The 13,359-nt window shown below is 41.8% G+C and overlaps 1 protein-coding gene and 1 pseudogene across 3 annotated transcripts in view; one reads left to right on the forward strand and one right to left on the reverse strand.

Annotated features, from left to right (window-relative positions):
* SSH2 (slingshot protein phosphatase 2) overlaps positions 1-13,359 on the forward strand; it is a 306,592-nt gene that overhangs the window by 179,027 nt on the left and 114,206 nt on the right. For 2 of the 3 annotated variants that reach the window (XM_023517480.1, XM_023517481.1), the window contains exon 1: positions 1,333-1,647. The exons of the other annotated variant lie outside the window; for it this stretch is intronic. In XM_023517480.1, the coding sequence (XP_023373248.1) occupies positions 1,520-1,647 (128 nt within the window). In that variant the 5' untranslated portion in view covers positions 1,333-1,519. Of the gene's footprint in view, positions 1-1,332; positions 1,648-13,359 lie in introns of those variants that run through there. 3 annotated transcript variants of the gene reach the window in all.
* On the reverse strand, positions 1,677-9,710 carry LOC105887734 (annotated as a pseudogene).

Consider the following 13,359-nt stretch of genomic DNA (forward strand, 5'->3'; position numbering starts at 1 on the left):
AAAAAAAAAAAAAAAAAAAAAAAATGCTGGTTCCTGAAAATATTTGCTCTGGCATTATGACACCTGAAAAGGTAAAAGATAAAAGTGCTAACTTATCTGCTCCCTGCCAGCTTCTCTTGTAAGCCCCTACATAGCATACAGAACACAGAGAGATGGAGTCATTTTACATAGAGGCGGTGCTTCCTGGTCAGGCGAAAGGCACTGTTCTGTGAGTTGGAAGGAACGCGGTAAAGGTGTACTAAGGGCATAAACCCCAACAAAGGGATCAGAGTATATATACCGTTTGGTGGTAAAAGATCAAGAGTCATAAAAATTTAGATTCCTGCCATTATTTACAAACGAGGTCATCTGCCTACACCATGTCTGTACACCATAACCTCTAACTTGCCTAACCTGCCTTTTTAACCATGGCAGCACTTTGAAATCACCGAGAAAGCTTTGAAAAAGACATTTAAATCCCACCCGGAAGAGACTGCGATTTGATTGGTCTATGGTGCAGCTTGGGCATTGGGGTTTTTTAAAATCTCCACAGATAACTCATGTGCAGCTAAGTCTGTGAATCCTTGATTTGCAGTGACGGCCGGAAAGCCCCTCTATAAATGTATTTACAAAGTACTTTAAGTAGATGTTACTGACAGTGTAAAACTATAAACTCAACCGTTAAAAGAAAATAAATCTCTGAATTTTCTCAGCACATAGGAAGCCGTTCATAAATATTTTTTGCGTTTGTGAATATGTGACCTTTAATTTTTTTTAGATCATTAAAAAAATGGGTTTGTTCGAGAAACAATGTATATCAAACCGGATAAGAGGCAGAACTTTTCCGTTAAAAGTCCGCCTGAGTGGCCAGGCGCGGTGGCTCACGTCTGTAATCCTGGCACTCTGGGAGGCCGAGGCGGCTGGATTGCTTGAGCAAAAGTGAGACCCGGTCTTTACTAAAAATAGAAAAACTGAGGCAAGAGGATCGCTTGAGCCCAGGAGTTGGAGGTTGCTGTGAGCTATGACACATAGTACTCTACTGAGGGCGACAGCTTGAGACTCTGTCTCAAAAAAACAAAAAAAAGTTCGCCTTAGAGAAATAAGAGCTTTTGTCACTATCCCTGCACCCCGGCACCCTTCACTCCCTGGCCTAAACTGCGGCACCTTGGGGCAGGCCCTTGGGGCAGGCCCTTCCCTCCCAGCCCCGGACGCTCTGGGTGGGACCCGCGTGGGCGGCGCGAGCTTGGGGGCGGGACGCCGGCCGGTCCCACCCCCCTAGCGCCCAGGACACTCCTCCGCCCCGCCCCGCCGCGCCGTGCGCCCCGCCCCGGACGCGGTGGGGGCAGGCTGCTGGTGGCGCCTGGCCGCCCAGACTCTGCAGCCGAGCCCCAGGGCTTCGGCGGCTGCCTGGGCGCGATCCGCGAGTAAGCTTCACCGCCGGGTGGCCGTGCCGCCTGCGCCTCTGCCTGGAGTAGTCTAGCGAGAGCGCTTCGTGGCCGAGTCGGGCAGGGGCCACGATGCGGAGTTTTGAGCCGGCCCCATGACTCTGAGCACGTTGGCTCGCAAAAGGAAGCCGCCCCTCGCCTGCACCTGCAGCCTCGGTGGCCCCGACATGATCCCTTACTTCTCCGCCAACGCGGTCATCTCGCAGAACGCCATCAACCAGCTGTAAGTCCGCGGTGCCCCCTCCCGCCTCCTCAAACGCTGAGAAAGTTTGCTTTCCAAGCAGTCGCTTCCCCATCCTGGGGAGCAAACAAGCGAGGGAGGGTGGAAGCGCAGCCTGCGTGCTTGGCGGTCTCCAGGCGTCCGGAGAGAGGGGCGATAGTGTGGGATGATTTGTTGAGGTAGAAAGTGTCCGGCGGTGGGGTGGACAGAATCCTTTGGAAGACTTTCTGGTAAACTTTGAAGGAATCTGAAAGTGGGGTCGTCTAGAGAAGTTGTCCGTAACCGCGGACTGAATGACCGCCGAGCCATTTGGCACTCAGGAGACTGGGGTAAAGGGTGCTCGATAGAATGGGAACAGCGGCCGCAAATGTTGGAGACTCCCTGTGGGTCCTGCTGGTCACCAACCTCCCGTGGTGGTGGTTTTGTTCTAAATATATTTTCGCCTAACTGTAAGTTTCTGTTGCAATCAGTTCACACAAAGTAAGGTAGTTCGTTCTTCGTGCCTGTTAGTTTTAGTCTGGAGTTACTTCAGAAGATTTCGGTAGTTTAGCTGTTTCCTCTCCCTTTCTTTCTTCTCATCTCTCTCTCTCTCTCTCTCTCTCTCTCTCTCATAGTTTAGCTGTTTCCTCTCCCTTTCTTTCTTCTCATCTCTCTCTCTCTCCCTTCCGCCCCCCACATCCCCCTGTACTACTGGGTGCTCACAGCTCCGAGCCTGCGGTGCACACCTTCATTCACCAAAGTACAAAGGTTTGAATGCGTCTTTAAGTTAATGTTTTTGAAATTTCTAGAGTTGTCATTCTCTTCCATTGTGCTTTAGCTGCTTCTGAGAATTGTGTGTGCTAAAGCTTGTGGTTAATCTCCCATCACAACTATAAAGCTCAAAGTAGGGAAACTCTTTACTATTTCACCTTGTATCCTTAAGCCAATGAAGTGGTTTAAGGTTACTTTAGATAGCTACAATTTGGTCTGTGTTAGTGTATTGGCACTCACTCTCAGTAGCTTCAGTAAAGTCACTTAGCGCTTAAGCACAGCTACTGACATTTTAATTTCTTGTCCAATAGTGGAGATTTTCTTTTATTCCTTATTAAAGGTCCAGAAAATAGCATTCCACAAAATGTGTTATAGGTGATCTTACACCTAATTTATTATATTAATTGATGTTTTGCCTTCTATTTCTCCCAAATTGAATTAAACTCCTTTGAGTTTTAGTTTTTATCTTTTGTGTTGATTCCTGGTCGAGTTATTAAAAAACAGAAAAGAGAGAAAGAAAAAAGAATAACTGGTTTTACTGCCTTGCACTGTAAACTCTACCAGGCATGTCCAACCTGTTGGTTTCTCTGCTCCACACTGGAAGAAGATAAGTTGTCTTGGGCCACACATTAAATACATAAACCCTAACAAGAGCTGATGAGCAAAAAAAAAAAGGAAAGAAAAAAAGGTTCATGGTTCATGCAGCATAGGTTTTGTGATATCCACCACTACAGATAAGCAAAAAATAGTCCTCACAAAATCTACATGTGGCCCACCAGCCACAGGTTGAACACTCCACCCCTCTTTGCATTTTCTCTCTGAACAGGGAGGGACAAATGGAGTGGAAGATAAGGAAAGGAGTGAATAGTTTGACTCTAGATAACCAATCTCACTTTTAAAATGTTAATAATACTTTAAAAATAGGTGGTGGAAGCAATCCAAGCATCCATGGATGGGTGAATGGAAAAACAAAATGTGGTAGATGTATGTATGTATAAATATTTGGTCTTAAAGAGGAAGGAAAGTGTGACACATGAATGAACCTTGAAGACATTTTTCTAATAAACCAGTCACAAAAACACAAATACTGTATGGTTTCATTTATATGAGGTACTTACAGTAGTCAAATTCAGAGACAGGAAGTGGTTGCTAGGGATTGAAGTGGAGGAGATGGTAAATTTGTGTTTCATGAATACAAAGTTTCATTTGGGAAAGATGAAAAAATTCTGGGCATGGATGGTGGTGGTGGTTGCGCAACAATGTGAAAGTACTTAATCCCCTAGAACTGTACACTTCAAATGGTTAAAATGGTAAAATTTGTTTATATTTAACAGCAATAAAAAGAATTAAAAGGGCCAGATGAACTGGCTTATGCCTGTAATCTTAGCACTCTGGGAGGCTGAGGTGGGAAGATCGGTTGACGTCAGGGGCTTGAGACCAGCCTTAGCAAGAGGGAAACTCTGCCGCTACTAAAAATATAAAATATTAGCCAGTTGTGGTGGCACTCACGTGTAGTCCCAGCTATTCAGGAGGCTGAAGCAGGAGGATGGGTTGAGCTGAGGAGTTCGAGGTTGCTGTGAACTTTGATGACCTACTGTCTTCAGTTTGGGCAACATAATGAGAGACTCTCTAAATAAATATATAAAATAAAAAAGAAAAAGATTAGAATTTTTAAAGGAGAGCTTCTAAGCTTTTGGGGGGGAAAGGAGTTTGGAGTCATGCTTTTTACTGTAATCAAAGAGTCCAGAATTCTTTCCCTGCTAATTAGTATCTTTGGATAAATCATTTGCCTTCAGTTTCTTCCATTGTAAAATGGAGATACAGTGGTTCTTCACTGTTAGAATCACAAGAGATCATATATTTGGTAACACTTTGTAAACTAAATCCCTACACAAAAAGTTAGTTGATTGAAGTTAAATAATAACTAATAACCACCGTTTACTGACCACTGATGTATGTTGATGTATATTGTCTCATTTAATCAGCACAGCAGGCTGTAATCCTAGGCCTGTAATCCTAGCACTCTGGGAGGCCAAGGTGGAAGGATGGTTTGAGATGGTAGTTCAAGACCAGCCCAAGCAAAAGCGAGACCCTGTCTCTACTAAAAATAGAAAAATTAGCCAGCCATGTTGGTGCTGCTTATAGTCCTAGCTACCCAAGAGACTGAGGCAGGAGATCATTTGAGCCTAGGAGTTTGAGGTTACAGTAAGTTCTGATGATGCCACTGCACTCTACCTGGCACCAATGAGTTAGATGCTGCCTTAAAAAAAAAAAAAAAAATCAGCACAGCCGCCCTTTGAGCCAGTTTATTCTGTTTAGAGATAAAGAAAGCTGAGGCTTAGAGAATTTATTGTTCAAGGCTATATACATGGTCAGTGACAAAACTGTTCTGAGTTCTGGATCCATTTCCTAGGCCAGTGCTCTTAACCATAAAAATGATACTTTGTCTTAGTAGTTACTAGGTCACTTTTGAGACTTGGCAGTCTTAGGAATTATCTTTGCTGACCAATTTAGAGAAAAACATATTTACTTTACTGAATTTTGCTACAAAGGTAGATAAATGTTTAAAGTACTTGCAGAATATTTCTCTTTCATTTTTGTCTCTCTTTAGCCACTTTTTTTTTTTTTTTTTTGAGACAGAACCTCAAGCTGTCACCCTGGGTAGAGTGCGGCGGCCCATCACAGCTCACAGCAACCTCCAACTCCTGGGCTTAAGCGATTCCCTTGCCTCAGCCTCCCATGTAGCTGGGACTATAGGCACCTGCCACAACGCCTGGCTATTTTTTTGTTGCAGTTGTCATTGTTGTTTGGCAGGGTTGGGCTGTATTTGAACCTGCCTACTCTGTTATATGTGGTTGGCACCTTAGCTGCTTGAGCTACAGGTGCTGAGCCTAGCCACTTTTTTCTTAAAAGAAACTTGCTATAATAATCATCTTTTCTAAACTGTATTTATTAGTATTGCTTTGGAGGTCGTGTTTATTCATGTTAATTAAGCATTTATTATGTTGCTTAGCTCATCATCATTTAAAAAAAATCACTGGGAATCATTCTGAATAAAATACAAAGTTTTATGAACTTAAACATACGCATTGTTGGCACCTGATATAGAAGTTTTTAATTTGGGGTGCATGGTCTCCTAGATATTTATTGATTGGCTTCAGAAAGTCAGTGAATTAATTCCCTAAGATCATATGAAAATGTTAGGTAGATAAGTATGTTTTTTGAAATCAGATTCTCGAAATAATTTGTGATCTCAGAAAAGATTAAGAGGCTCGGCACCTGTGGCTCAAGCGGCTAAGGCACCAGCCACATACACCTGAGCTGGCGGGTTTGAATCCAGCCCGGACCCACCAGACAACAATGATGGCAGCAACCAAAAAATAGCCAGGCGTTGTGGCAGGTGCCTGTAGTCCCAGCTACTTGGGAGGAGGAGGCAGGAGACTCTCTTGAGCCCAGGAGTTGGAGGTTACTGTGAGCTGTGATGCCATGGCACTTTACCCAGGGGGACAGCTTGAGGCTCTGTCTCAAAAAAAAAAAAAAGAAAAGGAAAGAAAGAAAAGATTAAGAACCTCTTTCCTAAAGGAAAATGTTCTAAAAGTTGATACTGTGAATCTCAACTGATGTGAGCATTTCCCTATAGTACCAGATATATAAATAGTAATGACTAATGGGAGCAACTAAAAGACTCAGATAGGAAAAGTGAAGACTGACTCCAAGTATATATTTTAGGAGGGGATTCCTTGACACATGAGTACTCTTAGGTCAGTGGTTCTCCTGTTATTGCTGAGGAACCACTCAGAAGAGCTTTTTGCCTTTTCTTGTTTGATGCCTTGGATTTACTATTGATTTAGAATCCAGTGAGAAAAATGTCAGAGAGTAAAAAGGCCAAAATGAGGTCCTAGGGGCTGTCCTGTAGGAAAAGTTCATGATCTCTAAAGTTGGCCTTTGGATGCCTATTTTGGTGATTTCATAGGGTTTTTCTGGTTTCTTGACCTTCAACTGTGTTATATATAGGGGAAACTATGGCATAGCTAGGGTATAACTGTATTTTATTGGTAATTATGTCATTATTGGATTAAGTTCTCCCCCCTTGCTACTGTATAAAACTCAACCAAATATATTATTTTTGACTTGTCAATGAATGACATTAAGAAGTGGTCAAATTCATTGCACAAAGAATAGTTGTCATATTATAAGTGTAAATTCTACTAGAAAAAAACATATGAGTAGCACAGGCAATCATCTGATCAAACTTAATGGGACCAGACTGATCAAAATGATTATGAGAAGAGTCTGTACTTGCTTTTTAAAAAATCTGAAGTTCTGGAAAATGTGAAACCCAGTGTTAAAGCCATTATTTAAGTGGTCACTAAGTGGGAAGTGGTCGCTTAAGTAAGAGGCCAAGATGTTAGTGCTATTGTTATACACTAAATGTGTGACCATTTTTGTGTTCTAAAAAGATCAGGAAAGGATTGAGGATTATTAATAGAATGCTGGCAAAGGCTACCATTAAAAATGTTTCTACGGTAAAAACTAATGATCAAGAGTCTTAGAACTTAGGCCAGACCAGGTGGTTCACACCTAGTTATCCTAGCACTCTAGAAGGCCAAGGCTGATGGATTGCTTGAGCTGGTGAGTTCCAGACTAGCCTGAGCAAGAGCAAGACCCTGTCTCCAAAAATGGCCGTGCTTTGTGGCTGGCGCCTGTAGTCCCAGCTACGTGAGAGGCTGAGGCAAGAGGACCACTTGAGCCCAAGACTTTGGGGGTTGCTATAGGGTGACAAAGTGAGACTCAGTCTCAAAAAAAAAAAAGTCTTGGAACTTTAGGTACTTGAGACATTGCTTGCTTTGTTAATGAGATTACCTTGGATGTTTTCTCCTTGACCTAGAATATGTCTTAGTTCATATTTTGACTTCCTGGATACATGTTAGTGCTTTCAAAAGCTCAGCCTTAACAATAGAGGAGCATATTGAGATGATTATTTAAAATGTACCTTTTCATGAAATCAAAAGGTAGAAACACTTTCTCTCTATTTTTTTTTCCTGTTAGTAATAGTACTGATGGTCTTTCCATTTCACTTTGTAATTGTCCAAGGAATTTCACATGTGCTTATCTCTGAATTTTAAGCTTGTATTAGTATCACCTGGAGTGCTTGTTAAAACAGAAATTGCTAACCAGGGGCAGTGGATCACACTTATAATCCTAGCACTCTGGGATGCCAAGGCCAGAGGGTCTCTTGAGCTCAGGAGTTGAAGACCTGCCTGAGCAAGAGCAAGACCCTGTCTCTACTGTGTTTCCCCCGAAAATAAGACACTGTCTTACATTTATTTTTTCTCAAGAAGACACACTAGGGCTTATTTTCAGGGGATGTCTTATAAAAGGTATTCCAGTCTTCCTTACCGCTCCGCCACACCTAAATGCATGGCGTGGCACTGTCTTATTATGGGGGGTAGGGCTTATATTTAACAAATGCATAGAAATCCTGCTAGGGCTTATTTTTTGGGTAGGTCTTATTTTCAGGGAAACACAGTACTAAAAATAGAAAAATTAGCCAGGTATGGCAGGCACCTGTAGTCCTAGCTATTTAGGCAGAAGGATTAGTTGAACCTGGGAGTTTGAGGTGCTGTGAGCTTGACTGATGCCACAGCACTCTAGTTTGGGCAACAGAGTGAGACTGTCACCAAAAAAAACAAAACACAAATTGCTGCCAGCTCCCCAACCCTCAAGTTTTCGTTTCCATAGGTCTAGCAGGAGTGTCCAGCCTTGTTTCTTTTCTGCCTCACATTGGAAGAGTAAGAGTTGTCTTAGGTCACACAGTAGATACACAACCGCTAAAAGCTGATGAGCAAAAGAAAAGGTCCCTACATACTTTTTATATTTTTGAGTTGTGTAGCCCTTTATTAGCAAGTATAATAGAAGGTATCTGTTGTACAACACAGGTAGTAATTAACTATAACTGGAGATTTATTATATTCTGATACAGATCATTTATAAAAGCAATTTATTAAAAAGCTTCCACCTTTGTGTACAATTTGCAAAACTATTCTGAAAGCGGAATATATGTGCACAAGCCTGCAAAGAGTGCAAATTTAGGATATGGTAAATGCTTTACAAGTTACTCTCAAAAAACTGTCTGCCCCAACTGGGCCTTTACATTGTCATCTTTTTTGATCAAAATATTTTGATGCCAGCCTTCCTTCCACTGCCCTAAACTATAAAGCATTTTTTAATGAGTTGAAATTAAGGAAGGACTACACCTACTAGAAAAGAACAAAGTTCTATTAGTTTGAGGTTTCAGATTTCCCCCCCAAACCAGGACTAGTATCTTGGTAAAGGCTAGGCTGGGACCCTGGACAGAATATGAGAATATGCAGGTGGCATCCTTCAGAGCTTCAGTGCTCTGGACCCTGAGTGCTCCAGCTAAGTAACTCACAGAACTGTCCTGCAAGTTTCTACACTGGCTTGCCTGGGCATAATTCAAAAAGGAAAAGCTCATATTCATTCCATTCTTCTGGAGCTCTGTGATAGCATTTAATAACAGCCCAATGGGATGTCTTCCACATATAGTACTATGGTATTTCTTCAAGTAATTGCTAAAAGATAGAGGGTCTAATTATTCTATAGTACTCATACCCATTTTATTTAGATGTTCAATGGATCTATAAATCTCCCCCTGGAATTCGTCATAGTAACTGTAATGGAATCTTTGATCCCAATGGCAGAAATTAGAAGAAACCACAAAGAGATTACTAGGATCCACTAGATATTTACTGAAGAATTCAAAAGATATTTACAAAAGAATTCCTGTTCTTTTGACTCACTCCTAGCTCCAACTAGTACAAGAATAATGGTAAATTCATCCTATGGCTTTAGCTGTATAAGGCAAATGCATTTCAGTACTTTGTTTATCTTCATCTGTCTACAGAGACATGCAAACATTCCTGTCTTCCATAGTTCTCTGTAACTCTTTTGGTCAACATGAAGGTCATAGAGAAGTGTCCTATATATATCCACACTGGAAAGTGCACACCGAAAGAGGGGCACATGATGAGAAGGCCCAAGGATGAAAATTCTCTGGGAAATAGATGGATCCACTTGCAAAGCATGGGCAGCACAAGACCCATAGTACGTATATCCTGCATGGGTGCAATAATGGCTCTAGCAGGTCTTTTTGTAGACTGTACTTGGGAAAGCCAATCTTCTAGCTGTGCATTCAGCTGCAGTCCTGAGGCTGTGTACCAGCTCCTGTTGTGACTGGCTTCCCCAGTAGAACACTCAGTTGGACATCTTGGTGCCTGTGCCGCCCCTACCCCCATACCTGGCAGGGCCCTCCTACCTGTTCCTATACATACTTTTTGAGTTATTAGACACCACAGATAAGCAAAACAGTCTTCAAAATAATCTGCTTATTGCCCGGGGGCCACAAGTTGGACACCCTGGTAGGGTGTGGCTAGAAAATTTGCATTTCTAACAAGTTCCTGAATAATGCTGACCATATTACTCTAGGAACCACACTTTAAGACCACTAATCTTATTCCTCTGAAGCAGATTGGGAAAGTCATTATCCACATTTTCTAGAGTAACTTAACTAAAGAAATTAAAATGGTGAAGTGATTTGTACAGGGCTACATGGCTTATTATTGGTAGGACTAAAGCTGTGAATCCAGAACTCTTAAAATGGTGCACTTAAAGTCCTGATATGTGTATCTTTGTATATTTGTAAACATTTTTTAGGTAAATTTCTAGCAGTGGAATTTCTGGGTCTGATGAGGATCCCTTGAGCTCAGGAGTTAGAGACCAGCCTGAGCAAGAGTGTGACCCTGTCTTTACCAAAAATAGAAAAAAACTAGCTGGGCATGGTGGCAGGCACCTGTAGTCCCACCTACTCAGGAGGCTGACACAAGAGGATCCCTGGAACCCAAAGAGTTTGAGGTTGATGTGAGTGAGGCTGACACCACAGCATTCTACCCAGGGTGACAGAGTAAGACTTTGTCTCAAAAAAAAAAAAAAAATGTTTGTTTGTTTTGGATACAGGCACCAAATTGCTTTCAAAAAAGGCTTTACCAATTTTCTTTTTCTTTTACTATTAATAGCTATATGTGAATATCTTTCCCTATATCTTCACCAGCCCTGTTAATGATAACATTAAATAGCAGTTAATTTTTTACTGAGCTCTTAATCTCTGACAGACAGTGTTTTGACCACTATGCAGATCATCTCTCTCTTCTTAATAACCTTGGGAGTCAGGTATTATTCTTAATTATAGATAAGAGGCACAGAGATGTTGAATAATTTGCCTAAGATTATCCAGCCAGGATGCAAACATAGGCAGTCTGACTGAGAGCCTCTGTTATTAATACTTTCCTATTTATAATTCACGTACTACTACAGAGCAGTGTTCTTCAACCTTTTTTCTCTCACAGCACATTTGAACTTATAGTTAAACTTTCACCACACATTAGCCAGGCATTGTGGCAGGCACTTGTAGTCCCAGCTACTTGGGAGGCTGAGGCAAGAGAATTGTCTAAGCCCAGGAGTTGGAGGTTGCTGTGAGCTGTGTGATGCCACCGGCACTCTACCAAGGGCGATAAAGTGAGGCTCTGTCTCTACAAAAAAAAATAAATAAATAAAAAACTTTCACCACACACATAAATTATGTTGATCAAAAAAAAAGAGTTTAAAAAAAGAATATACTTACTGTGTTTTGAACTTCTTTCAAAAATAATTAATCTTTCGAGGCACACCAGTTGAAAGTCACTGCTATAGAGATTGAACATATTTTTATAGGTATTTTTCATTTTTAATCTGCGTTTGCATGTTTGTACTGACCATTTTATTTTTATTTATTTATTTTTTTGAGACAGACTCCCTTTGTCGCCTTTGGTAAAGTGCTGTGGTGTCATAGCTCACAGCAACCTCAAACTCTTGGGTTTAAGCGATTCTCTTGCCTCAGCCTCCTAAGTAGCTGGGACTACAGGCATCTGCCACAATGCCTGGCTATTTTGTAGAGAAGGGAGCTCACTCTTGCTGAGGTGGTGTTGAACTCCTGAGTGTAAGCAGTCTACCTACCCCAGCCTCCCAGAGTGGCGGGATTACAGGTGTGAGCATGAACTGACCATTTTATAGATACTTAGGATCTACTTCTGTACTCTTAAGTTCTGTGTCTTTCTTTTCACACACCAGTGTCACACTGTTTTTACTGTAATACTGTAATACTCAATACAGATTTAATGGATTATTTTGATATTGTATGTGACAAGGCTTACCTCATTCTTTTTTCAGTGTCTTGCTTTTATTGTTAATTTTCTTTTTTTTTTTTTTTTTTGAGGCAAAGCCTCAAGCTGTCCCCCTGGGTAGAGTGCTGTGGCATCACAGCTCACAGCAACCTTCAACTCCTGGGCGCAAGCGAGTCTCCTGCCTCTGCCTCCCAAGTAGCTGGGACCACAGGCGCCTGCCACAGCTGGCTATTTTTTGGTTGCAGCTGTCATTGTTTGGTGGACTCAGGCTGGATTCGAACCCACTACCTTAGGTATATGTGGCTGGCGCCTTAGCCACTTGAGCCATAGGCACCAAGCCTTTGTTGTTAATTTTCCAGATAAGTCTTAGAAACAGCTTGTCTTCCACTTTAAAAATTTTTTTTTTGGTTGGGATTTTGATTGAAATTTTACTGAATTAAGTTTAGATCAAATAAACAATTTTACAAAATGAGTATACCCAATGAAGAATATGGTGCGTGCATTTATTTTCTGCTTTTTAAATGTCTTTTATTTAAATGTCACAATTTTCCTTAGATGGTAATAACATATTCTTATTAGGTGTGTTTGTGGGCGTTATATAAAATTTTTATTGCTCTTATGAACGATCTCTACTTTCCTAGCAAAATTACAATTATGAAGTAACAATGAAAATAATTTTATGGTTGGGGGTCACCACAACATGAGGAACTGTATTAAAGGGTCACGGCATTAGGAGGCATTAGGAAGGTTGAAAACCACTGACATAAAAGTAAGCTGGGTGTTGTGGCAGGTTCCTATAATCCCAGCTACTCGGGAGGCTGAGGCAGAAGGATCACTTAAACCCAGGACGTTTGAGATTGCTGTGAACTAGGCTGATGCCACAGTACTCTAGCTGTGCGTGACAGAAAGACTGTCTCAATAAAAAAAGTTAACTGTAAACAACCTCAGGCAGGTCCTTCAGGAGCACTCCAGAAGGAGGGCACTATTAACAGGACATAACAGTTCCATGTGTGTTATTGTCCCTAAACACCTTCCAGGGGGCTGAGAGATGGAAGACAGTGATATCAATGATCCTGACCTTTTGTCAGCCTAGACTAGTGTGTTTGTGTCTTAGTGTTTTTTTTTTTTCTTAACTTTTTCTTTCAATTTTTTATAGAGATGGAACCTCGCTATGTTGCCCAGGCTGGTTTCAAACTCCTGGCTTCAAGTGATCCTCCTTCCTCAGCTCTCCAAAATGCTGGGATTACAGGTGTGAACCCCTGTGCCCAGTCTGTAATGCTTTTTAAATCTAGTCTTCTATAGAAATGAGCAAACGTAATTAGAATAATTGATACTTTAGTGAGTCAGGCATTCATTTGTGCTTTAAGGGCTTTCCTCCCTCCCTTTGGTGGGTAAAGAGGCTAAAACTAATATTTTAAACTGGTATGAGATGTCTCTTTGACTTTAATACTGACGTTTGCAGTTATTTCTAATCCTTGAATAGAGAATATAGCCCTAAAAATGGAATAGTGGGGCGGCGCCTATGGCTCCGTGAGTAGGGCACCAGCCCCATATACCAAGGGTGGTGGGTTCAAGCCTAGCCCCAGCCAAACTGCAACAAAAAATAGCTGGGCGTTGTGGCAGGCTCCTTAGTCCCGGCTGCTCATGAGGCTGAGACAAGAGAATCACCTAGGCCTAGGGAGGTGGAGGTTGCTGTGAGCTGTGATGCCACAGCACTCTACCAAGGGCA

This window comes from Otolemur garnettii, unplaced genomic scaffold (assembly GCF_000181295.1).
Source record: "Otolemur garnettii isolate 467f Iridium unplaced genomic scaffold, OtoGar3 scaffold00112, whole genome shotgun sequence".
NCBI lineage: Eukaryota > Metazoa > Chordata > Mammalia > Primates > Galagidae > Otolemur > Otolemur garnettii.